The sequence below is a fragment of the Narcine bancroftii genome, chromosome 1 (genome assembly GCF_036971445.1).
Source record: "Narcine bancroftii isolate sNarBan1 chromosome 1, sNarBan1.hap1, whole genome shotgun sequence".
In the NCBI taxonomy this organism is placed as follows: domain Eukaryota; kingdom Metazoa; phylum Chordata; class Chondrichthyes; order Torpediniformes; family Narcinidae; genus Narcine; species Narcine bancroftii.
This window is the reverse complement of record NC_091469.1, coordinates 436,468,811-436,493,136: the sequence shown is the minus strand read 5'-3', so window position 1 is coordinate 436,493,136 and position 24,326 is coordinate 436,468,811. Positions and strand designations below refer to the sequence as shown.

Genomic DNA, 24,326 nt, shown 5'->3' with positions numbered 1-24,326 from the left:
CATATCAATTGCTGCTGGCATTTGGGGTCCTCTGGACTCCGTAACACTGGATATAAAGTTAATGGAGGAAAAAAGTGAGATTATGCCCTTAGCTGTAGCTGATTATATAGATTGTAAAATGGTTACTAAATTTAGGTGGCTAGATGTAGGTATTAAATATTTAGGTGTTAGAATTGATTATTTTAAAATTTTATATAAATTAAACTATTTACCTTTGCTCAATAGAATTGATGAAGATTTAAAGAAGTGGAATAATTTACCTATTACTTTAATAGGCAGAGAAATTTGTATTAAAATGAATGTTTTTCCTGGAATTAAATACTTCAGTCAATCCCTATTCCAATTCCTTCAATTTTTTTTTAAGGATTTAAATACAGCTGTTAGGAAACTTTTATAGAAAGATAAAATGGCATGGGTTTCTTCGGAAAAATTGACTTGGAAGTATGAATTAGTGGGGGTGGCTTATGACTCACTCATTGTAATAATTATTATAAAGAAGCTAAATTGGGATTTATAAATGTATTGTTTAGCTTGGGTAATATTCTATATTGGATTTTTATAGAATTTAATGTGATGGGGATGTGAATCCCCAGGATTTTATTTATAAATGGAATTCTAAATCTTTACTTGGAAATAGGGAATCACCTATTTTGAAACATTTGATTGAGTTATGAAGTAATATTGATAATGAAATTGGTAAGAAAGGTTTAATATTTAGGAAAATGCCTCTATGTTAAAATAAGCTTATTTCATTTTCAATAGATAACCAATTTTTGAAGATTTGGAGACAGATGGGCATTAAGAACATTGAAGATAGTTTTGAGATGGGAAATTTATAATATTCAAATTAATGAGGGAAAAATTTAATGGACATAACAATACTTTATTCTGCTATTATCAAGTTAATTATTACAGAAATTGTATGTTGTCTTTTCAAATGGAATACAAGATCTCATTTCCAAATGCCATCGCTGAATACTCAAATTAGTCTCATTTTTCCAAGTAATTTCCAAACATTTACGTAATAATCATTTCTTTTTTGTTAAAACCTGGAGCCCATATTTGGAATATATGGGGTTGAATTATTAAACATTTTCTAGCCACAGCTAGAGCCAATCTCAAAAAAGCAATTTGAAATGTTTTTAATTTTAACTCCAAGCTCAATTTCTTAATATAACCCAATAAAATACCAAAGGGTCAAGTGAAATTTTCAATGTAAAATAGCTTCTAAAAATTCCTCAAATCTACCCCAAAAAGATTTCAACATCTCACATAACCAAGTAGAAAGTAAAAAAAGAACCAACTTCCTTATGCCCTTCCAAATCAAAATTTAATAATAATTCACAAACCTTGAGCTTGTATTTCAACGACTTGATTTTTTAAAGCATATTTATAATCCATGTCAATATAGTGTTACAAAACGTGTTACAAAGTAAACTACGTAGTAGTTCATTCTCTTAGTTACAACCACAATGTCTGCTTCTTTGAAATTATGGAGCTCTAGATTTAATTAATGTTAAGAGCATTGTGAAATTTGTCTGTCGTGGAGATTTTCTCCACCACTTTGTGCCTCATCTTAATTACTGCTGTTATAATTTTAAATTGTGGTGATATTAAGTTTCTAATCCTGGTTCATCTGTACCTCCTTAACCTTAGAGTTTCAGTCCTTGTAGTTCATTCACAATTCAAAAAATGTAGAAGTGCTTGCGTATGAGGTAACCCCTTTAATACCAGGTTCTTCAACTATTTTTGCACATTCAAGTTCAATAGAAGAAATAGCAAGGTAAATGTGATATACATTTGAGCTGCTCAGCTGCAAGACAATAGCATCAAGACATTGATGTAAATTGATACCATTCCATTACAAACCAGGTGCAAGTCAGTTATATTACTGACATGAGCATAGTATTAAAATTCCTTCTTCTGTCTTCTGTGTCATAAATGTCATTAATTTTACTATTAATTCCCACTTAACAGTAAAATAAACATGAAAAGTAAAGTGTGAAAATGATGGAAATAAACACTCAAACATACATTACTGTTGTGAACCCTTAATGACATTGAATTTAAATCTGTTTCATTTGCCTAGATCGTGGTTTTCAAATCGCCCCCAAACTCACATTCCACCTTAAGCAATCCCTATGCCATAAGTGCTCTGTGATTAGTAAGGGATTGAGTATGTGAGTGGGAAGGGAAGGTTGAGAACCACTGCTCTTAACCCAAATGTTACTGAAATATGTTGGTGGAGAAAAATTGTCATTGCCCCATTTCCTTTGGAGTTATGAAACTGTGCATAACGAGTCAATTCGTATGATTAAAACAGTGGCTTTCAAACCATTTCTTTGTACTTGCATACCACCTTCAGCAATCTCTTACTAATCTCAGAGCACCTATGCAATCGGGATTGCTTAAGATGGAATGTGAGTTTAGGGGCAGTTTGAAAACCACTGACCTAGATGTAAGGCCAAATAGGAATTTAAAATGAAAAATGTGTTTGGAGGACAAACACTGTGAGGGGATTGAACTGCGCTTTTAAAGATGATTTTAACAGAAAAATATCCTATATCATTTGACAGGATAGTCGAGAAAATTATTGGAGAAAATTGGGATTTGATAATGTAGCAAAGGGATGATGAGAAAGTGAGATTGAATGAAGGTTAAACTACAGACATTAGTGTTTTTGAGTTCTAGTGTTTGGAGATTGAAAGATGGGAAGTCAGGTAATAAAATATCAGATTTTTTTAAAAATGGATCAGGAACAGATCAGAATATCAAGATTTGAATTGCTTAAAGCTGAGAACATTACAGAAAAATGAACTTATTTTTAATTGCCATTAACCATTGTTTTTATCTGCAATTTTGCTTTGGATCTTTCAGAACACAATATTATGATTACAGTTATGCTTGGAGAGTCTTTTCACTTTTTTACTCTAGGAATTTTTTCTGGATTGCCTATAGTCCATCAAAGTCCCCAACATGAATGATTTGTGTCCATGCATCAATTTATTTTAATACACATCAGATGCTACATTGGAATTAATTAATTAGAAAGAACTCACAGCCAGTAATCATTATACATGTATGGATAATGCAGTGATTGTTCACATTTATATATCAGACACGGTTCATCCTAAAATGAACTATAACAAAGCAAATGAATATACGAGGTGATGAAATCACTTTGTGAAAAAGGTCTAGAATTTTACTGCTCAGAAACATGCCCTTCAACCCAACTTGTCTTTGCTGACACCAAGTTGTCTACCCAAGCTAGACCCATTTCTAGTTAGAGCCAATATGGCCTGTTTCCACGCTGTTATATGGTTATAACAATCTCCTTGGCTAGCAGTTAATTAAGTTTGTTTCAGAAATAGTAGCAAATGTAATTTGCAGCTAGTTACTGCCAAAAGGAAGGTTAACTGCTCAAGCTTTACCATTTCCTCAATGGGAGAGAATTGGAAATTCTGATCAAGTTGATGTCACTCCAAAGTTAAACTGTTGCTCTGGCCTTTATCAGTGTCATCTTTGTGAAAATTGATACCATGCCTGTATTATTATGGTACTAGTTGTCATGGTTGCATTTCTTCAGATGAGACGATTGAACTTAGGCTCCATTCAATCTCAGGCAGGTGCGATTCATCTCAAGTTGATCTTTTGAAGATCAGTGACTTCTATGTCCAAGCAGTAGATCTTATAGTACCCAATGTTGCGCCATTAACCCTTCTGATACTCTAATGCTGCGCCCCAGCAATAGATGTTATAGTTTAATCATTTATATGTTTTACCTTAAAGTACAATGTTAGCTTTTTTGTGGTTCTTTTACTACGGTTGCATTCAGCCTGATAATCAGGAGTGGTTGTGAATAGCTTTGTAGAACTTCCCCAATTGAAGTTGGTCCTCCTATTACTGGCCTTTGGGTTGATGTAGTTTAGGTCTTTCCAGTTTTTTTTCTGGGTTGAAAAAGTTACTGCATGATCAAAGCCTGAGTAAGGTTTGCCTATATTCAACAATTTTTGATGAATGATTTTATTGATGCATGCACAATTCAAACAGTTTACATCCTGAAGGTCTGCTTCCTCTGGGAACATTAGGAAGCAAGGGGCATAAAGTCAGGGTAAAAACTCAACTATTTAATATTGAGCAAGAAGAAATTAATTTCACTTTAATTGGCTATGAATGCTCATTTGTTAAGAAAGTTAAATACTGAGCTCAACAGGTTTTTGAACACTGGGAATCTGAGGATACAGGAATTTTGAAAGAATAGATATGAAATCCAATAATCTCTGATTTTATCAATAGCAGATCAAGATAATACCTACAGGTGGTTCTGTTCCATGGGTTCTTGCTTTCTTAAATGTTGCACACTAAAAAAACTTTTTATGTATTGTAATGGCACTCCATCTTTCATGAGTAAGTTTCTGGAAAGAAAGCATCATCATAAATACATAGTTTGAGAAAGGAAAAATTAAATAGGAAACGATCTGAACTAACAGTGTCCTTTCTTTGTCAGGGGAGTGAGGAGGACTCGTGGTTTTTGAGTAATCGTTACTTTGAACTTGAATGCTTTTAACAACATTGCATCAGAACACTTCAAATTACCCTCCCACTTCATCAGCAAAACTATGAAAACATTGCAGATAATTATATGAGGCTTATGTAGTTCATTTGGCAGAAAAATGACCAGCAGATCATGGCAAGCATTAATATGCTTAAGTTAATGCAGAAATCAGTCTTCAGTTCCCCATTCCTCACAATAAGCTTTCCTTATGTGCAATATGAATTATATAAGTACTAGATCTATATCTGCAGATGGTCATTTCATGAAAATATGTGGATGGTATGTACACTAGTTTGTGCACATCATTGCCAGTACATTCAGTGTAAGAATATCTAGAGTTCAAAAATAGTTTTGTATCATTCGTGTGATCCTAGAGATTTGCAATTCTTCAAGGTTAGATTCTTATATTGATTCAGAATTTTTACATTTGATCATTTCTTGGATGTTAAAGGTTTTGAAAAATAATAGTATAAACTGCATATTAAGATGAAGCCAAAACCTTCAAATATTTAATTCTGATGAATGCTTCTAAACATGCGATACCGGTAGCATCTCTGCGTTGTAGAGCAAGCTAAGCTTTAGTGTTCTAATTTCCTTGTTCTATCACTCTAGTCAGTATTTCTGAGTCCATCGTTAGTGAGATTTTCAAATCAAAGATCTTTTTGCTTTATTACAGACAATGGATTTATACCAGACACGTTGCTAGAGGATGTGATGAAAGCCTTGGACTTGGTGTCAGAACCTGAATAGTAAGTATTCACTATTATCTGTAACTTAGGGAAGGAACGCTTAATTATGACGGGGTGGATCAAATTTAAAGGAAAGCGCGCCAAGGGTCTGGCAGGGTTGCTTTCACCGCTGTGGCAACTCTTCCAAAGTGTCTCCCTATCTCTGCTTAGTAAGAGTCTTTATTAGTATTATGTATAATAGTAAGGCTTTAGCTGTAAACTGGAGAGGGGATTCATTATAACGGCAGCATGTTTAGCATAGCAGCTAGTGCAACACTGTTACAGCACCAATGACTGGGGTTTAAATTTATATTTTGTACATTTCGATAATGACTTAATTAAAGTGAACTTTACATAAAAGGCTACAATGTGTTTTTTTTACAAATAACTTTACATTTTGCACTGTCTTTTGTGTTTTTTAATGCAGGTGTATTAATTATTCATTGTAAGAGTGAACTGGAAAATTCGCATTTCTGGCATCTGTGATCCCCGTAGGTGCCAGATAATGGCGATTTTTACTGGATCATGCCCACTTCAATTTCACGAGTGTGTAATACAGTTGAATGGTTTGGGAAGTAACCAGTCATGTCCTGAAGCAATAACCACGTACTATGCAAATCTTAGCAAATCTCAAAATCTATTAAAAATGCATTTGGGTTTATTTTAAGATGGGTAAAAATAAATTTCAAGAATTTTTAGTTTCAAGCTTATAATTGTGGCTGCCAACTGCTATCCATCTGCTGACAGTTTCTGCCTGTCCTCGTCAAGCTCAAGTATTAATTAATGCACTTAATAGAATTCTGTTTTGAGTGTGAAGTGTTGTGTAAGTGGTTTGCAAACCTGTTACCAATATGTATATTGACATTCCAAAAAGTAAGAAAATTCACTTGTTTCATGTTGATGTTTTCATCTTTGTTTTGTCTTTGTGTTTCTGTGAATTTTAAGGAGATTTAAATTTCATTTTTGAACCAATAATTGCTTGTTATAGTAGTCTTATTATGGTAAGATAATTTAATCATTGCATACAGCTTGTTTATCTTTCAAAGTATTGTTCCTTTATGTAGATTTCAACTATCAAAATTAGGATCCTTTTGGAATAGAAGCACATTCAGGATGTTTCTATTTAATCAGTGGATTTTTTTGCCCTTGAGCATCATTGTGCAATTTTTAAAGACTGACAGGTGGAATCTCTGGATTTTTTTGTCTTTCCTTGCATAAGAACTTCAGCATGTATGACCTGATTTGAGTTTTTCTTCCAAAAAAGGCAATATAATATGAAAGGTTTGAATAGTACCAGATTGTGCTGGCAAACCAGCCAACTTCATTCTTGTTCTGGCATCACTGTTAAGCAATGATAGATTAAGAACAGTGGACTAAGATTTGAACTGTAGTTATAGTTGGAGCATTATATTCGTTTTGCTCTTCGCCTTTCCTACACAAATTAAGCTTAAAGTGTTTGCTTTCGTTAAAAGGATCCTGCAGATCCTGAGACAACAAATATTCAGATATTTTCTACCTGGTTTATTATTTTTATCTCTGATTATTTTATTTACAATAGATTGTTTCCAAAGCTTGGTGCAACTCTCTTGGGTGGCTGTGTCTTCATCCACAGTGATTAGTTCTCATTTCATTTTGCTGCTTTCCATTGCTTCTCCCTCAATAAATTGTTAATCAGTTGGAAAAGTCTCTTGTAAATCAAATTTTCTTCTACCCTCACTTTTGTATTATTGTTTCATTTTGCCACCACAGTGCAGGTAAAGCTTTAAACTTTATCAAAAAAGAGTGAAAGATGTTGTCTCATACAACCCACATGACTTTCCTTCCCTGCTGACCGACAACCATTCTGTGCTTCCACCATCATTTTGCACGTTCATTGCATTTAAAAATTTCTCCCAATCTATTGGTATTAAATTATAATGTATAATTTCTAATATAGCTCCACAATTAACAACCTCACTTCTGTTTTTTACATTAAATTTCTGAACCTGTATTTTCACCTACTACTGCATTGCTCTTGCATTTACATTTTACGGCGTGGCTTCATTTAAGGCCTTGACTACAGGAGTTGATAACATTTTACAGTTGTATCAGATATTGATAAGACCATATTTGGAGTATTGTGTGCAGGGTTCAGGTCACCCTACTTCAAGAAGATTGTCATTAAGCTGGAAAGGGTGCATAATAGGATGTTAATCAGAGCAGGGAGCTTGAGTTGGGCTGGAGCATTTCTCCCTGGAGTGTAGAAGGCTGAGGCATGGCCTTATTGAGGGCTGGAGATGGCCTTTTTCACGGGGTAGGGCAGTCTAAAATTAGAGGGCATAGATTTAAGATGAGAGGGGAAAGATTTGGAAGGGACCTGTGGGACATGTTTTTCACTCAGAGGATGATGGGTATGTACAATGAACTGCCTGAGGAAGCTGCAAAGCTGGATACAATAGCTATGTTTAAAAGTCACTTAGTCAAATACTTGGATAGGAAATGTTTAGAGGGATTCACTTGAAACAGGCAAATGGAATAGTTCAGTTAGAACAAGTTAGACCAAAGGGCATGTTTTCTTTATTATTGTATGACTCTCTGATTCTTCTACTCGGTCCAACTTCTGACCAAGCTGCAGTACAAAATCATGTTGGTCTCAATTCTTGACCATCTATTATTACGGCTGAGTATTCAGTCTTTCTCCTTAACCTCTTCCTTGTGGTCATTCCCGATCGTGTAAATCCAAATCCACTCTTACTGCCTCAGCACGACCCACATATTATGTGCAATGTCATCATTCTTTCACACAGTCACAACTTTTGCTCCTTTTACTACATGTCAGCATGCTACTCTTAGCCACTGTGTCATAAAGTTTAGTCATTTGCTTGAAATACCAAGATCAGCCTCTTAATTTTCAGCTCCAATTCTACAAGCAAAAGTGCTTTCTGACTGTTTGTCCATAACTTTGGAGTTGAGACACTTAAAACGTAATATTTGTATGAAAAAAAAGTCATGGTCATCAAAGCTCATCAAAAGCTTAGCCTTCTTGTCACACTCATCACATTGTTCGGGCTCTGCTCAATTAATTGTAATTTGTGAAATGTGGCCACCTTCAGTCACTGCCATCTCTATGTTGCTGTTGGAGATTTCAATCCAATGGATATGAAGGAGTGTACAGGATGATTTTCTGGATTAATATGTGGAGGAACTAATTACTGAACAAGCTATTTGTGAATTATGAAATAGGAAATGGTCAATTAATGACGTAGTTGGGTAGCCTTTTGGAAAAATGATAAAAATATGATAGATTTACTTTAAAAGCCCTTGTCAGTCTACATATAAACAAGTAAGAAAATAAAAGTAAGTAGTTGTGGCAGATATGACAGTAAAGAAGCAAAAGTGAAAGAAGAATTACATAATTTTAAGTGAAATAAAGATCAAAGGCTGTTGTGTTGCTGGAAAGAAGAAAAAGCCTGAATTGAGGCATTCACTATTTGTGAAAGGAGGACCAAATGTTGGCAGCAAAAATAGGATACGAAAGTAATCTAACGGGAAAAAAACCCGTTGTGAAATCTTACACAAATTTGCAATAAACCAAAAGATTAGCAAAAGTTAATGAGGGTCCCTTTCACATTGAGCTAAAAATAAATTATTGAATGAGGAAATTGCAGAGAAATTATTCTAATACCATGACTGCCTTCATTTAAGAAAACACATCATTTTCCAAAATACTGTGGACCCTAGTATGTTTTCCATGAGTTAAAATTTTAAGTGTAATGGCACAGTTTAAAGAAAGAGGAAGGATTTGATGTAGCATTGTATAATTTGCAAAAGGCTAGTATGGGAGGAGTAGCAACTAGGAAAACCAACAGAATGTTATCTGTCATTTGTTGTGAGGGAGGAAAATTGTGAGGTTATGCTTCATAGGAGTATTACTTTCTGATCTGAAAACAAACTACTGCAGGAATTTAGCAGATGAAGCAGCATCCATGAGGGAAATGATTGTTGTCAACATCTTGGGTCAAAATCCTGCTTCAAGACTGACATACTGAATGTGCTGCCATTGGCCACTATCCTTCATGATCTTCCATTGTGATTTGCAGCCCCTATTTAAGTAAAGTTGTAAAAACTTTGGAAGCAGTTCAGAGAAAGTTTATTAAAGTCATACTTTGTAGGGCTGGATTATGAAAGGTTGAGGTTAAAACCGCTGGAGATTGAAGGTGAGAGTTGAACTCACTTCCACATGATGAGATCACGACAAATTATGAGCGAATGTGGAGGAAAATGTTCTCTTCTATGAGGGTCTAGAACAAGGGCTCGCTGTTTAAAAACAGGGATCACCCATTTAAGATGAGTTGTTTTTTGTTCTTTCAGAGTCATGAATCTTAGAATTTTAACCTCAAAAATCAATGGAAGCACAGGTGAGCTTGTGCATTACATCTTAGAGATGGTACAACTTGCAGTCACATGGTAGAGGGTCGTATTCAAGTTGATGGGTGAATGACATGTAGTAAGATGCTTATCCATCCTGATTTATGGCTTGTAAGAGGGTGGAAAAACTCTGTTTTCACGGACAAAGTATCTAAAGATTAGTTGATGTGTCCAGCATATATGTTGTGTAATGAACAGAAATTCTGTTTACTGAATGCATATGGTGATTTCAGTCTTATGGTTTCTCTATTTCAGTGTGAACATTATGAAGAACAAATTAGACCCAGAAGGGCTAGGCATCATTTTATTGGGAACATTTCTACAAGAATTTTTTCCTGAGCAGGTACAGCAATTTTAATAAAATGTTTGTGCAAAATTTAAAAATTATATTTGATTGTCCCGGATATTATCTGTATCTCTGTTCTCATCTCCGAAATGCAATACTGAAAAGAGGTTAAAGTTTGAATAGGGAGAGAAAGAACCCACAGAATGGTTAAAAATAAAGGAAAAGGGCCATCATATTTACATTGTTAGAATGGGTCTTAACACTCTGCAGAAACGTGGGCAATCTGTGGCCAGAGCCGGCCTTAAACATTCATATATTTCTTCAGATGCTAAAATATATGAATTGGAGATTTGTGCCAAAAGAATAAATATCTATTATAGATCTTATAGATTAAGAGCAAATTTCGAAGGAATAAGAAGGGATTTGGGGAGTATTGAGTGGGACAGGATATTTTCAGGTGAGGGTGTAAATGAGAAATGGAGGATATTCAAAAAAGAAATTTTGAGGGTACAGAGTAGTTATGTCCCAGTGAGGATCAAAGGAAAGGCTGGAAGTCATAGGGAGGCTTGGTTTTCGAGGAATATTGGAAATTTGGTTAGGAGAAAAAGGGAGGTGTACAAGAGGTATAAAGAACAGAGAGCTGACAATTTGAAGGAGAACTACAAGGAGTGTAGAAGGAATGTTAAGAAATGAATTAGAATGGCCAAAAAAAGGCACGAAGAGGCTTTGGTAGACAGAGTAAAAATAAATCCAAAGGGTTTCTATAAGTACATTAAAAGTAAAAGATTAGTGAGGGATAAAATTGGACCCCTTGTAGATAGTGAGGGTAGGCTGAGTGAGAAGTCAGAGGAAATGGGGGAAATTTTGAATGATTTCTTTGCCTCGGTATTCACTAGGGAAAAAAATATTGAACCAGTTGAGGTAAAGAAAAATAGTGGGGAGGTAATGAAGCATATAAGGATTACCGAGGAGTAGTGATGGCTGTGTTGAAAAAGATAAAGGTGGATAAATCTCCGGGACCGGACAAAATATTCCCAAGGACACACAGGGAGGCTAGTGGACAGATAGTGGGGCCATTAACAGAGATATTTAGGATGTCACTGGCCATGGGGGTAGTGCCAAAGGATTGGAGGGTGGTGCATGTGGTTCCGCTGTTTAAGAAAGGGTCTAGATGTAAACCTGGGAATTACAGGCCCGTGTCTGACATCTGTGGTGGGCAAGTTGATGGAAAGTGTTCTGAGGGATGGTATTTACAAATATTTGGAGGTACAGGGATTGATAGGGAGTAATCAGCATGGTTTTGTCAGAGGTAGATCATGCTTGACAAACCTGATTGAGTTTTTCGAGGGGGTTACAAAAAAGGTTGATGAAGGGAAAGCTGTGGATGTTGTCTATTTAGACTTCAGTAAAGCTTTTGACAAAGTTCCCCACAGGAGGTTAGGAAAAAAGGTGGAGGCATTAGGTCTAAATGAGGAGGTAGTGAAATAGATTCAGCAATGGTTGGATGGGAGGTGTCAGAGAGTAGTGGGAGAAAATGGTTTGTCCAATTGGAGGCCGGTGACTAGTGGAGTTCCTCAGGGATCGGTCCTGGGTCCACTATATTTTGTTATATATATTAACGATCTGGAAGTAGGGGTGGAGAATTGGATAAGCAAGTTTGCGGATGATACAAAGATTGGTGGTGTTGTGGACAGTGAGGAAGATTACCGTAGACTAAAAGGTGATTTAGGAAGGCTGGAGGTGTGGGCTGAGAAATGGCTGATGGAATTTAATACAGATAAGTGTGAGGTGTTACATTTTGGAAAGGGATGTAGGAGTTGTGGTAAATAGTACTCTCAAGGCTGATACTCAGGTAGATGGTGTGGTGAAGAAGGCATTTGGAATGTTGGCCTTCATAAATTGGAGTATTGAATTCAAGAGTAGGGAGGTTATGATGAAATTGTACAAGGCATTGGTGAGGCCAAATTTGGAGTACTGTGTACAGTTTTGGTCACCAAATTATAGGAAAGATATAAACAAAATAGAGAGAGTGCAGAGAAGGTTCACGAGAATGTTGACAGGATTTCAAGGTTTGAGTTACAGGGAAAGGTTGTGCAGAATGGGGCTTTTTTTCTCTGGAGCATAGAAGATTGAGAGGGGACTTGATAGAGGTGTTTAAGATTTTAAAAGGGACAGACAGAGTAAACGTGGATAGGCTTTTTCAATTAAGAGTGGGGGAGATTCAAACTAGAGGGCATGGTTTAAGATTGAAGGGGGAAAATTATAAGGGGTACATGAGGGGAAATTTCTTTACGCAAAGGGTGGTGGGGATGTGGAATGAGCTTCCGGCAGACGTGGTCGAGGCGGGATCATTGATTACATTTAAGGAAAGACTGGATAGTTACATGGATAGGAGAGGACTGGAGGGGTATGGACCGGATGCTGGTCAGTGGGACTAGGAGGGTGGGGATTTGTTACGGCATGGACTAGTAGGGCCGAACTGGCCTGTTCTGTGCTGTAAGTGGTTATATGGTTATATAATATTTGTAAGAATTTTCCTTGGGCAAATTTCACTTCCCCCACCTCCTTTATCCCTTGTCTTCCCTGCATGCAGGATTCCAAGATTCCTTGGCCAAAATGACATGGTGACTCCTCCTTGTCCTGAATTCTGCCTTGAATTAATCTAATGGAAAGGTTCAAGAATAAATGGAATGATAAATTCGAAAATGATACCTATATGTTCTTCAATTTTGTTTTAGCCTTTTGTGTTCACAATTTTTGTGCATGGTTTCTGTTTTCTTTCTTTCCTAAACCTTTCCAATCATTTTACTTAGTTACTGCTCAATTTTGAGTGTGTACATAAGATGGGAGGATGTTCTAAAGTACCATACTGACAGAAGTAGCATGCAATTGAGCATGCACCATTTTCACCTTCCAGTTATCCAAACTTAAATCCCTGAGCTAAATATTTTTACCTTTGACCGTCAAGGATTTAGAAGTCATGGTATAAAATTTTAAAAAAGGAAAAACTAGAAACATAAAAACAAGGTGCTGGAATCTTGAGTAAAGAATTCCTGGAGGAACTCAGCAGGTCAGGGTAGTCAACATTTTGAGACTAATGCTTTATCAAGACCAAGATAAAAAGATTAAATTAAAAATATAAAAGGGGAAAGAAGCAGGAGGAGGACCCCAACTGTGTAATGGCATAGAACAAAAGCTGAGAAGAGATGGAATCTAAAAATATATACTGCCATTAGATGTGGTAGCTGTAGATTCCATTATGGCTTTGACAGCTGAAGTAAGTTGCTGTAGTTGGAGCTAATTGCATCAACAATTGGACTGTTCAGTAGAATCATGTGAGAAGCTCAAACACATTCTGAATGGCCAGTAGGACCTTCTGCCTCTCAGTGACAGGGACCTGGGTTCAGTTCTGTCCTTGGGTCCTGTCTCTGCAGAGTTCCACATTCTCAATGGTGACATGCGTTTTCTCTGGCTGTTCCAGTTTCCTCCCACATCACAAAGACTTGTACTTCAGTGCTTCACCTCGTTGTTAGAGATCCTGCACTGTGAGTGTACACGAAGAATCGTAGGTGGGCTCATTCCAAAGCCTTGTGGAGTCCTGATGTTGAGGATGATCATGGTTTTTGACATACAGCATGGAAACAAGCCCTTTCAGCCCATGAGCTCATGCTGCCCAATTACACCCAAGTGATCTACAACCCTAGTATGTTTTGAACGATGGAAGGAAACCGGAGCTCCCAGAGGGAACCCATACAGACATGAGGAGAACATGCAAGCTACTTACAGACAGGGCAGGATTTGAACCACGGTCCTGCTCGCTGGCATTGTAACAGCATTGTGCTAACCGCTATACTAACCATGCTGACATTGATTGTACTCTATTGCAGAGATATGTGTATAGCTTAGGAATTAGTTGGTTTGACACTTTGGTGTAGAAAGATTAGCTGTTTTTTGAATAAATAGTTGTCTGACATTGGAGTCCTTTGTTGTCCAAGAGTTTCAGGCTGAGGGAGATGTCATCTGCTGAAGAATGGGTCAAGGATGCACTGGCCTTCAACCTCATGAATTTACCTAGATTCTACCACTCACCAACATGTCTCACATCCTACAACCTCCCATATTCCACAGTGGATCTTTTTTTTTGGAGGAAATCCGAGCACCCAGAAAATTCCCCACCTGATCTCGAGGAGAACAGACCGAGGTCAGAATTTAACTGAGTCTCTGGCACTGTTAGGCAGATGCTCTACTAATTTACACTATTGCACTGCCCTAAATCCCTTTGGCAGTGTCTAATCAGTAGGAGTATCAGTTACTTCCCATGAGGTTTAATGGAATGCAGTTCAACAGCCCAAAATGACAGAAAAGGCCTAGATGCTCTTGATGGCAAAAATATTAGGTTCCACGTTAGTACATACAGAAAGTAAGTGAATGCTCGTACTGTTTTACAATGACTCCTTTGAAGGAAGCCCAACGAATAAGTTACTTCGGCCAAAGTCCCATTGTTTAACCTTGATGAATTGACCTTTCATTGACCTGATCCTTTCGAGGAAGGTTTACAGTGGAAAAAGAAATCTCTTGTTCATTTGGAATTGTTGCTGCCATGTTGATTTCTTTAAAAAAGATCATTCAGTTTAACTGAAAGAAGCATGGATTCTCCATAAGGATGTTTTGGTCATTTTGAATTTGGAGTTTTCAGCTTTTCCATGTTGTGTGGTGGCATTAGCTATAACTGGGTGATGTAAGAATAAGGAAAGAAAGTGAAGAATAAATATGCTGCTTGTTCCAAGCATTGCACAAGAAGAATCAGGTTCTTTGATCTTTGGAAATGATAAACAGAGACAGTTTTTAATGCTATTGCAGTTTTTTGTGTGTCTAGATGACAGGATGCCTTTTGAACCAACACGATATGTGGTATGATAAATGACGATAGAACTTCAGAATCAGCCACTGATATCAGAGGGCCAACAAAATAAATCTTAAACCTTTATAAATTCATAACTTAAAACAATAAATAATGAATGTTTAAATTAAGCCCACATGGGGAACTGGTAATATTTATTTACAAAAACATAGCTGCATTCATAAGTATCACTTGCTCGTTTTTTTTATTTCAAAGGGTTGGAGATCTTTTTCCATCTTTTGCCAAAGCTAAAAATATTTTCTTTTTTGCTTTGAACTTTGTGTCATGTGCTCAAGCAGTGTGGTTTACACTAACCTGTCCTGTCTCCCAACATTTATCAACTGAATTGCACAATGTCACTTCCCCTTCCTTCCTGTCCTTCAGGGTATTGACCACACACTGCTTTAGGCTCAACTTTACAGTCTATCCCTTTACTTTTCTTGCCTTTAACCGGAGCATAACAGAAAGGGAGAGAAAAGTGGGTGACCAAACCTCAGATAGGCAAGTTGTGACAAAAGTAATAATGAGCTGAGGTTTTGGAGAATGGTGAAAATGTAAAAAGTATGTATGATGCCATTTAACATGCCTGTCGATATTGTGATTGGTGCTGCTTGTTATTTTTAGCAAAATTAAGATTTGGTACAAGACAGCCTCCTGAATATACATGATTATAACTGAAATCACATGCCTAAGAATTGTTTAACGCTGATGTTTTTAATTTTAGGTCTTTAGTCCTCCTGTCTGATTGTACTTGTGCTTTTCAAGTTGAACAGTACGGATAGTTGTTTTGTGACGTTGCAGGAATTTTGTTTTTTTCAAGGCAAATTCAGTATTTATCCTGCTTTGAAAGGAGTTTTTGTTAAGGATCATCTACTATTTTTAACATAATATCACAAGAAACGGCAAGAGTGGACATCTGGCCCACCCCGATTGCTCCACCATTAAATAAGATAATGGCAGAATCTTATGAGCCATTAAAGCAACAATTTTATATTTCTGAGAAAATAAAGATAGGATAAGGTTTTCCTCTCAGATTTGAATTGACATATAAAGGGAGGAGGAGGAAGAAACAATTCCTTTTTACAGTTAAACAGATCGGCAACTATCCATACCAATAAAAGAGACTTGAAAATATATGTGGCATAATTACTTAGAACAATTTGGGAAATGTGATTCTTTTTTCTATGTCAACTAGGAAAGAGATATAAGCCATTAATATTCTAAAAATGATTTATTATTTAATGAAATGTAATTTGATATTTAAAATCTTGTGGGATTAGCATACATTGAGACTTCCCAAGCAAAGTGGCAACATGTACCTCTTTCATCCAGTCTTTTTCTCAGATCTTTCAGGTCAATTAAGTTTTCCCCTCTATCAAATTCTCCATAGTTTCTTTTATTTTACTGGGACTATTTATACCTCCTCTGGATTTATTTTGTTTCCTAACCAGTCTCAGCACCTTGCTGCCTTGTATAATCATCACTCCTTTCTCCACCCTTTCTCACACAACATCTGTTGTTTTTCCCCTCAAGCTCCTTTCCTTGGCACTTGATTTCTAACATTTCCAAGTTATGATTTTCATTAACTGTTTATCTTGCTGAACCTCGTAAATGTTTCAATTATTTCAATAGGCTTCAAGCTTATTGGCACATTACCACCTAATACAGGGAGAAGGTTTGTTTGGTGAGCAGTCCAACAAATCAACTTTGACATCCCTACATGAGTATAATGTAGAAAAGCAAAAATACAGTGTGTGACATTATGGTGAAAGAATCAATTCGTACCTATCAAGTGCAGCGTGAGATCACTATTGTGAGGTTCATTCAGGAGTCTGATAGCTGCGAAAATGAAGCTATTTTTTGAACCTATTGATACATGATCTCGTGCTCTTGAGCCTTCTCCCTCGTGGGAGAATTTTGCTCTGGTGGGATGAGTTCTTTGTGTGTTGGCTGCCTTTCTGATGCAGCAGGAATTGTAAATGGAGGGAAGGGATGTTTGATGTTTTGATCTGTAAATGCCACCTTCTGCAGCTTCTTCTGATCTTTGGCAGAGCATTTTCCATACCATGCTGTCCATGCTTTTAATGATGCACCTATGGAGGTTGTTAAGGGGGAGGAGAGGCATGCCAGCCTTCCTCAGAAGTAGAGAACTTGGTGCGCTTTTACAATTGTTGTCGATGTGGTAGGTCTGGGTCAGATCACTTCAGATTTTTAAACTCTCTCCCAGCCCCTCACATCCACCCATCTCCTATGTGTCCTCTAGAATGTGACGTTTTTACCCTGGGTAAAGATTCTGTCTTTCCACCCAAGCTATGCCTCCCAGAATTTTATAAACTTTATCAGGTCTCCCTTTATTCGCAGATTCTCCTGAGAAAGTAACCCATGTTTGTCCAACTCTCTCTAAAAGTCATTACCACTAAACCAGGCAGCAACCATGTAAATCTCTTCTGTACCCTTTCCAAAGACTCCACGTCATTCCCGTAATGAGTCAACTGGAACTGCACATGATATTCCAAGTGAGGTCTAACCAAGCTTTTATGACTTCCTTACTTATAATGCTCTGCCCTGACCAGGAAAGACAAGCATGCCTTACACCTTCTTTACCACCCTCTCTTTTTGCGTGACCACTTTCAAGGAGCTCTGGACCTTGACCCCAGACCCCTTCGTATTATCAATGTTTTGAAGAATCCTGCCAGTATACTTTCCCCTTCCATTTGATCTCCTAATGTCCAATACCTCACTTTGTTCAGATTAAAGTCCATTTGCCAATTCTCTGCCTCTATCTGTAATTGATCTATATGCTGTTGTATTTTTGATATCCCTCTACACTGTCCACAACTTCACAAATATACTAATTATTCACCAAGTAATTTGTGTCTATTTATATACAGGCGTGTATCTACCTATCATAAGTAACGGGGTCCCAACATCGATCCTTATGGAACACCACTGGTCATGGTCCTCCAGCCAGAACATCATCCTTCTACCACTACCCTCTATGGATCAGCCAATTTCTTATCCAAATAATCAATTTACTGTGGATCCCGCACATTTTTACCTTCTGGATCATCGTACCATTAGGAACCTTGCCAACTGTCTGATTAAAATCCATGTAGACAGTATCCACTGGGCATCCATCATCTACCACCTTTGTTGGATGGCATAACCATTATGCTAAACAGATGCTTAATGCAACAGATCTGCAAATCATTAATGAGGCAGCAGAATTGTGTTACTGTAGCCTCGTGGCCTGGCACAACCTTAATTCTACATTACTATCCAAGTCGAGGTATCAATCCAGTTCAATAAAGAGTGCAGAGGGCATGACAGGAACAAGAATGGTGTAGGTGGTGCTAACCTGATAAAGCTGTAGCAAAGGACAACATAAACAGCAAAAAGAGAATCCTTTAGGCAGATGGAGCAATCAGATGATCAGATCAAAGATTAGTGTTCCTGCCACAGATTATTATTAATGAGGGTGAATAATTGGCCTCGAGTAGGAGGAGGCTGCCAGAACATTTATCTATGGAAATGGGGAAAATTGACCAGGTATATCTTGTCCACAAAAAAATTCTTCAGGAACATTATTCCAGAATCACCATAGATGGTGAAAAGGAGTATGAGGTACATGTTACCCCAGCCTCTGACCTGTTTTTGAAGCCAGAGTATATTGGTAGGGAAAGGTTTAGTGATGGTAATTCCACTCATTATCAAGGCTGAGCATATCAACTGCCTGTTTGACAGGCACTTGTGTGGTCTGAATGATTTCTGCCATGATTTCTGCACATGAAATGAACTATTATTTTCTGTAGAGCTGTGAATGGAATTAAACAGATGCACTTTCCATTTTGACCAGATGGTGCAAGGTCAATGACAAAGCAGATATTTCCCTAAGGAACTGCGACAGTGATGTCTTGGACCATCCATTCCTTGGTGCAAGTTATAATTCAAGCTTGGGAGCATTTTCTTTTTAGTGTTCAGTGATTGCCGTTTTACTGAGGCGCTTTGATGCCACACTCAGTCGAATGATGATGTCAAAACCAATTATTCTCAACTCTCCTATTGAAATCATGTCTTTGGCCCATATTCTTATCAAGATTGTGAGATCTGAAGTCTAGTTGCCCTAATAAACCCTAGGTATTGATGAGTAAATGTAGCTTTAAAGCATTGTTGACTGTATAATCCATCATTTTGCTTATGAGTGAACTGCAAGAGATATGCATTTCTCATAGAAATGTTTTTCCATCATATTCCTGATTTGTGCCACCATCTTTGAGGCATGTATCATGATGAGATACTTTATTGATCAAATGCAATTCTCCATTAACATTTTGGAAACAAAATCATCCAGGAGAAGGCAACCCTCATCACCATGGCAACCATCATCCTAAACACTTGCTGCCATTATAGAATTGAGTTTGCAGAAAGCCTCAGACAGCCAAGTCCATCAAAGACTCTGACCTTCCATCCATTGAAGACATCTATAGCTCCTTTCTCACTTGCAAGTGATCCCAGGAATTAATCACCAATCGGCCTTTAAACTGTAGGGTGAAAGCAAAATCAGTTCAATGCTGGCGTCAGATGACGTCATCTCATGCCAGGAATTGATAGACTCAACCTCATGTACAATCCCTGGGGTGTTGCAATCATACAAGTGTGAAACGGGAAATTGCATTGTGGGATTGAAATGACCCAAATTTTTGTGAGTGCAGGAACATGAAGGAAAAAAATATTAAAATGAAGATGTAAACTTTGCCATGGGAAAGTCGCTGTGGATGAGAGAGAGAGGAAATAAATAGCATTAGTGGGCAATTTTTAAACAGTGGGAAAGTTGGTAGCGCTATAGCACACAATTTATAAAGACCGTGCGAAAATGCAATGGTAGGCTTGACTTCCCAGAAGGCTGTGCAGCAGAGAAACTCCTCTAGGAATTCTCCATGCATGTGCCTATGCTTACATACCTTTCTCTGCCACACGGAATTCTTGGAGGGCAGGTGCGCTGTCGCTTCCCGCCCCCCCCCCCACAGTATTTATAAATTGTACGCGGAAGTGCTACCAACTTGTCCGCGCTATATAAATTGTGTGCTAAAGCGTTACCAACTTTCCCATGCTGTTTAAGAATTGTCCACTATTACTATTTATTGCTTGCACTTTCCTACTGTCCCTTATAAAAGTGTATATAAGTTAGCCCAAAAGCAGGAGCTGAAGAGCTCATATGGTGCTGTACATAAAGCTTAATTATGTTATAATTAGGCATGATTAGTCTTGTTCAAATACAAGATCATAATACATTGACCTGTATTTAGGGCAGGTCCACTATCGCTCGATGCGTCATGACGTCACCCAGTAGAAGGTAGAAGTCCTAACACCGGGAATGGCTCCTTGCAAATGTGAAAGCATTCGTTGTCCCATTTAGGAGTGGTCAAGTGTGAAAAACCAAACTCCTATTCCTATCCCAGGACACTGAACAGCCAATTTAGTGGGATGCAAGTGTGAAAGGGGCTTTTGTGAGGCACTTCCTCGAGAAGACAGCCAACATAATAAACAGTGCCCATCACCTTGGTCATCACCTCTTCTCACTACCACCTTCAGGGAGAAGGTACAGAGGCCTGAAGTCCAGCACTTTGAATGAGAAGTGCAAGAACGTTTTTGTCCCAAAAATCATGCTCTTTAAAACTTTCCTATCATATGTCATTTTTTTTAGATATAATATTTTTGTGGTTTCCTGTCATATTTAAGTCTCCTTCAAGAATACAAAACTATGAAGTGCAACATGTCATTGAAAATTCATTTTCTGCATTTGCACTTGGACTTCTTCCCTGCTGATCTTGGTGCAGTCATGGCGAACATGATGAAAGGTTTCACCAAGACATTGCGACCATGGAAAAGCAGTATCAGAGCAACTGGAATCCGTCAGTGCTGGCTGACTACTGTTGCACACTGACACGAGAAGGATCAGATGCTGAGTTCAAATGAAAATCAGCGGCAAAACATTTTTAGGTCAGTTGAACTAATACAATGTGTCAGCATCATTATGCAATTAAGCAGCTAAATTTAATAAAAGCTTGTTTAATATTTCTCCAACTTCCTACATGATAGATCAAATCTGAAATTAACTTTGTGTTCAGCTTGAAGTTGTCTATCATAATCCCCAACTTTTTTCAGGAAGCAAACTTTGTAAAAAATTTGTCCAGAATCAGAATTTATCATCATGAAATTCAGTGTTTTGTGGCAGTATCATGGTGCAAACATTCAGATTATAACAGTGATTCCCAACCTTTTTCTTTCCACTCACATACCACTTTAAGTTTTCCCTATGCTATACGTGCTCTGTGATTAGTAAGGGGTTCCTTAAGGTGGTAGGTGGGTGGAAAGATAAAGTTTGAAAACAACTGTTTTACTCATACCTAATTGACTCGTTATATGCATGGTTTCATAACTCCAATGACAATTTTTCCCTAGCAAAATATTTCAGTAACACTATGGTCTAGAGCAGTGATTCTCAACCTTTCCTTCCCACTCACATACCACCTTAAGCAATTCCTTACTAATCACAGAGCACCGATGGCATAGGGATTACTTAAAATGATATGTGAGTGGAAATAAAAAATTGAGAACCACTGTATTATAACCACCTTACATTACTATATAAAAAAAATAGTGCATGAAAAGTAAACCAGTGTCTTTGGTTCATTGATTATTCAGGAATCTGATGGCAGTGGGGCAGAAGCTGTCCTTGTGCTGTTGAGTGCTCATCCTTTTCTCCCCGATGGTAGCAGAGCGAAGAGCATATGACCTGAGTGGTGAGGGTCTTTGAGGGTTGAAGCCGCTTTCTTAAGACCCCAATCTTGTAGATGTCCTCGATGGAGTGAAGTCTGGTGCCTGTGATGTCACAGGCCAAGTTAACAAACTTTGAGTTTTTTCTTGTCCTGAACATTGGCACCTCCAAACCAAGCAGTGATGCAACCAGCCAGAATGCTCTCCACGGTACACCTATAGAAGTTTATGAGAGCCTACCATGACATACTGAATCTCCTTAGATAGCTCATAAAATATAGCTGCTGGTGAGCCTTCTTTTTGATTGCATCAACATGGAGGCTCCAGGACAGATCCTTGGAGAAATATACGACTGGAGTTGGTTCTTTTTCTTTAAAATTGCACTGTGACAGAGTATTTAGAGGTGGTTTGGGAGGAATTGTTAGAGCAGGTTGCACACAAACATTTTAAAACAGAATATTTGTAGGACTTTTGCAGCGTGCTTTTTGCAAAAAGAGCAACAAAGTTGCAGCATACAGCTTGCCTGGGAGAGCATGTGATTTTTGCAGGCAGACAGAACAGTTTTGCTCTCAGAGAGGGAGGGTGTGAAACAGAGAAAAAGGAGAAAGAAATCAGTTCCAGAAGGGCAAACATTTGGAAGACTGCCTGGACAAAGGAGAAGACTGGCTATCTGAAAGGTGACCTGAAAGAAGGAGGATCATTTGGAGAACCCTGAAGGGGGCAAGTTTTGTCAGCAAGACTGATTAAACAGGAATCAGGTGCTGATGTCCTAGAACAAAATGAATCTCTCTCTGAAGACCAACAAGAACCCTCCTGAGTGGTAGCCATTTGCCTGTTAAGCACCAAAGACTGGTGAACTTTGTTAATGCTAACTTCTGTGCACAGTACAAGAATTGCCTGCAACCAGTGAGATTGGAGTGTGATCCTAAGAACTTTTCTAATCTTAAACACACATTGCGCACACCTGCGCTTAGTATTAGAGGGGGGAATTAAGTAATAAGTTAAAGTTTAATTCTGTTTTCTTGTTCAAATATAATTAAAAACTACTTTTGTTTAAGTAATCCTGTGTTGTGGTGTGTATCTATTGCTGCTGGTTTTGGGGGTCCTCTTGGCTCTGTAACAGCATCTGTGTGGCCCTATCAAATAAAAGGTTCAGTGCACATGTGCATTTTATTCATGTGAATTACAATAAACTCATTATCATTATCAACAGAAAGTTTGATTTAAAATTGTACTGAAGCTATACAGTACAACCAAGACCTCAACGGTGGAACAGGTGGATGAAGTTACTCTAAACTCAACGACTGTGAAGGCGGATAAAGGCTGCAACAAATCCATCAGCTCCAATCGTTGTGTTTTCCATGCCATTGGAATTAGTTGTTTGATTTGTGAAGCATCATGTGCTTCTTGAAGTGCTACATAAAGTAGACATTAAACAAATACATAGTGGAACCAAGGCCATCATCCTCAACTCTAAGGGATAGCCTCGACAGCTATACAATTAACTACCACATCAGTTCCTCTCAAACCCTGAATTCTGCCATAGGCAACGTCATCACACCGATCATCTGCTTTTCCTTCCCCCCCCCCCCCCCCCAAACACACACAATCCTGATGTGGATATAAATTGCTGTTCCTTGATGATTACTGGTGTAAATTGCAGATCTCCTCAGGAAACAGACTTTTGGGGCTCCCTTCAGCAGAGATGAAATTGTGATCCTTCAATGGCTCATTGCTTCTTCACAAAGCAATTCTGGATGGACAGCCCTACTTCAAAATATGTACATAAATCCAAAGCAAAGATCTCAATCTTTGAACAGCATTTCTTCATTTGTAGAAATAACCTTTATCAAGAGTTAATGCTTTAATCTGCATGCAATGGTTAATTTTGAGAAAACATTTATAAAAATTGAATTCTCCCAATCTGATGTATTTTCAGGAATCCACTATTCCAGAATCATTCACTGTTTATCACTACAATGGATTGAAGCAATCCAACCACAATGAAAAGGTGAGGCAAAAGTGGTCTTAAAAATCTATAATTTCTTCCATTTTAGAAACTATCGACTTAAATGTGTAAATATTACCAAATAATGGCCACAAAGATTGTGTAATGCATTTGTTATCTCACATAAAACAACACCATTTATTTAGAGTTTATGAAGATATTTCACTGTATTAACAGTTAATTTTCCTAATGTTAATTCAAAGGACAGGAATAAAGCCATATTACTGCTGGAAGAATCATGGTATACAAGAAAAACTGCAGACGCTGGGATCTAGTGCAGTACACAAAAATGCTGGAGAAACTCAGCAGGTCACGCAGTATCCACAGGAATTTTTTTAAAACTGCATGACTTGAGTTTCTGCAGCACTTTTTGTATGAGTACTGAATCATCTGGTTTTGCAGCATGGAAACAGGCCTTTCAGTCCAACTTGTCCTTGCCAACTAAGTTGTCTATTCAAGCTTGTCCCATTTGCCTGCATTTGGCCAAAATTCATAATCCACAGAAGGAGATAGTGTAGTCCTTTCATACTAGTGCTGGCATGTTTGAAAGAATCACCACAGGCTTTTTTTTGTGCAGCTTTGCACAACTTTCATGGATCAAAATAGTAATAGAATCAAATAGTAGTTAAAAAGTTTACTTTTGACAACATTTACCAAACAACAAC

The 24,326-nt window shown here is 37.6% G+C and overlaps 1 protein-coding gene across 2 annotated transcripts in view; it reads left to right on the top strand.

The window, feature by feature from the left end:
• Positions 1-24,326, top strand: part of mindy3 (MINDY lysine 48 deubiquitinase 3) — a 133,751-nt gene that overhangs the window by 107,029 nt on the left and 2,396 nt on the right. Inside the window, exons 12-14 of one of the 2 annotated variants that reach the window (XM_069914332.1) lie at positions 5,232-5,304; positions 9,946-10,033; positions 23,593-23,664. In XM_069914332.1, coding sequence (XP_069770433.1) covers positions 5,232-5,304; positions 9,946-10,033; positions 23,593-23,664 — 233 coding nt within the window. Of the gene's footprint in view, positions 1-5,231; positions 5,305-9,945; positions 10,034-12,569; positions 13,950-23,592; positions 23,665-24,326 lie in introns of those variants that run through there. The other variant, XM_069914333.1, reaches the window with a different exon arrangement.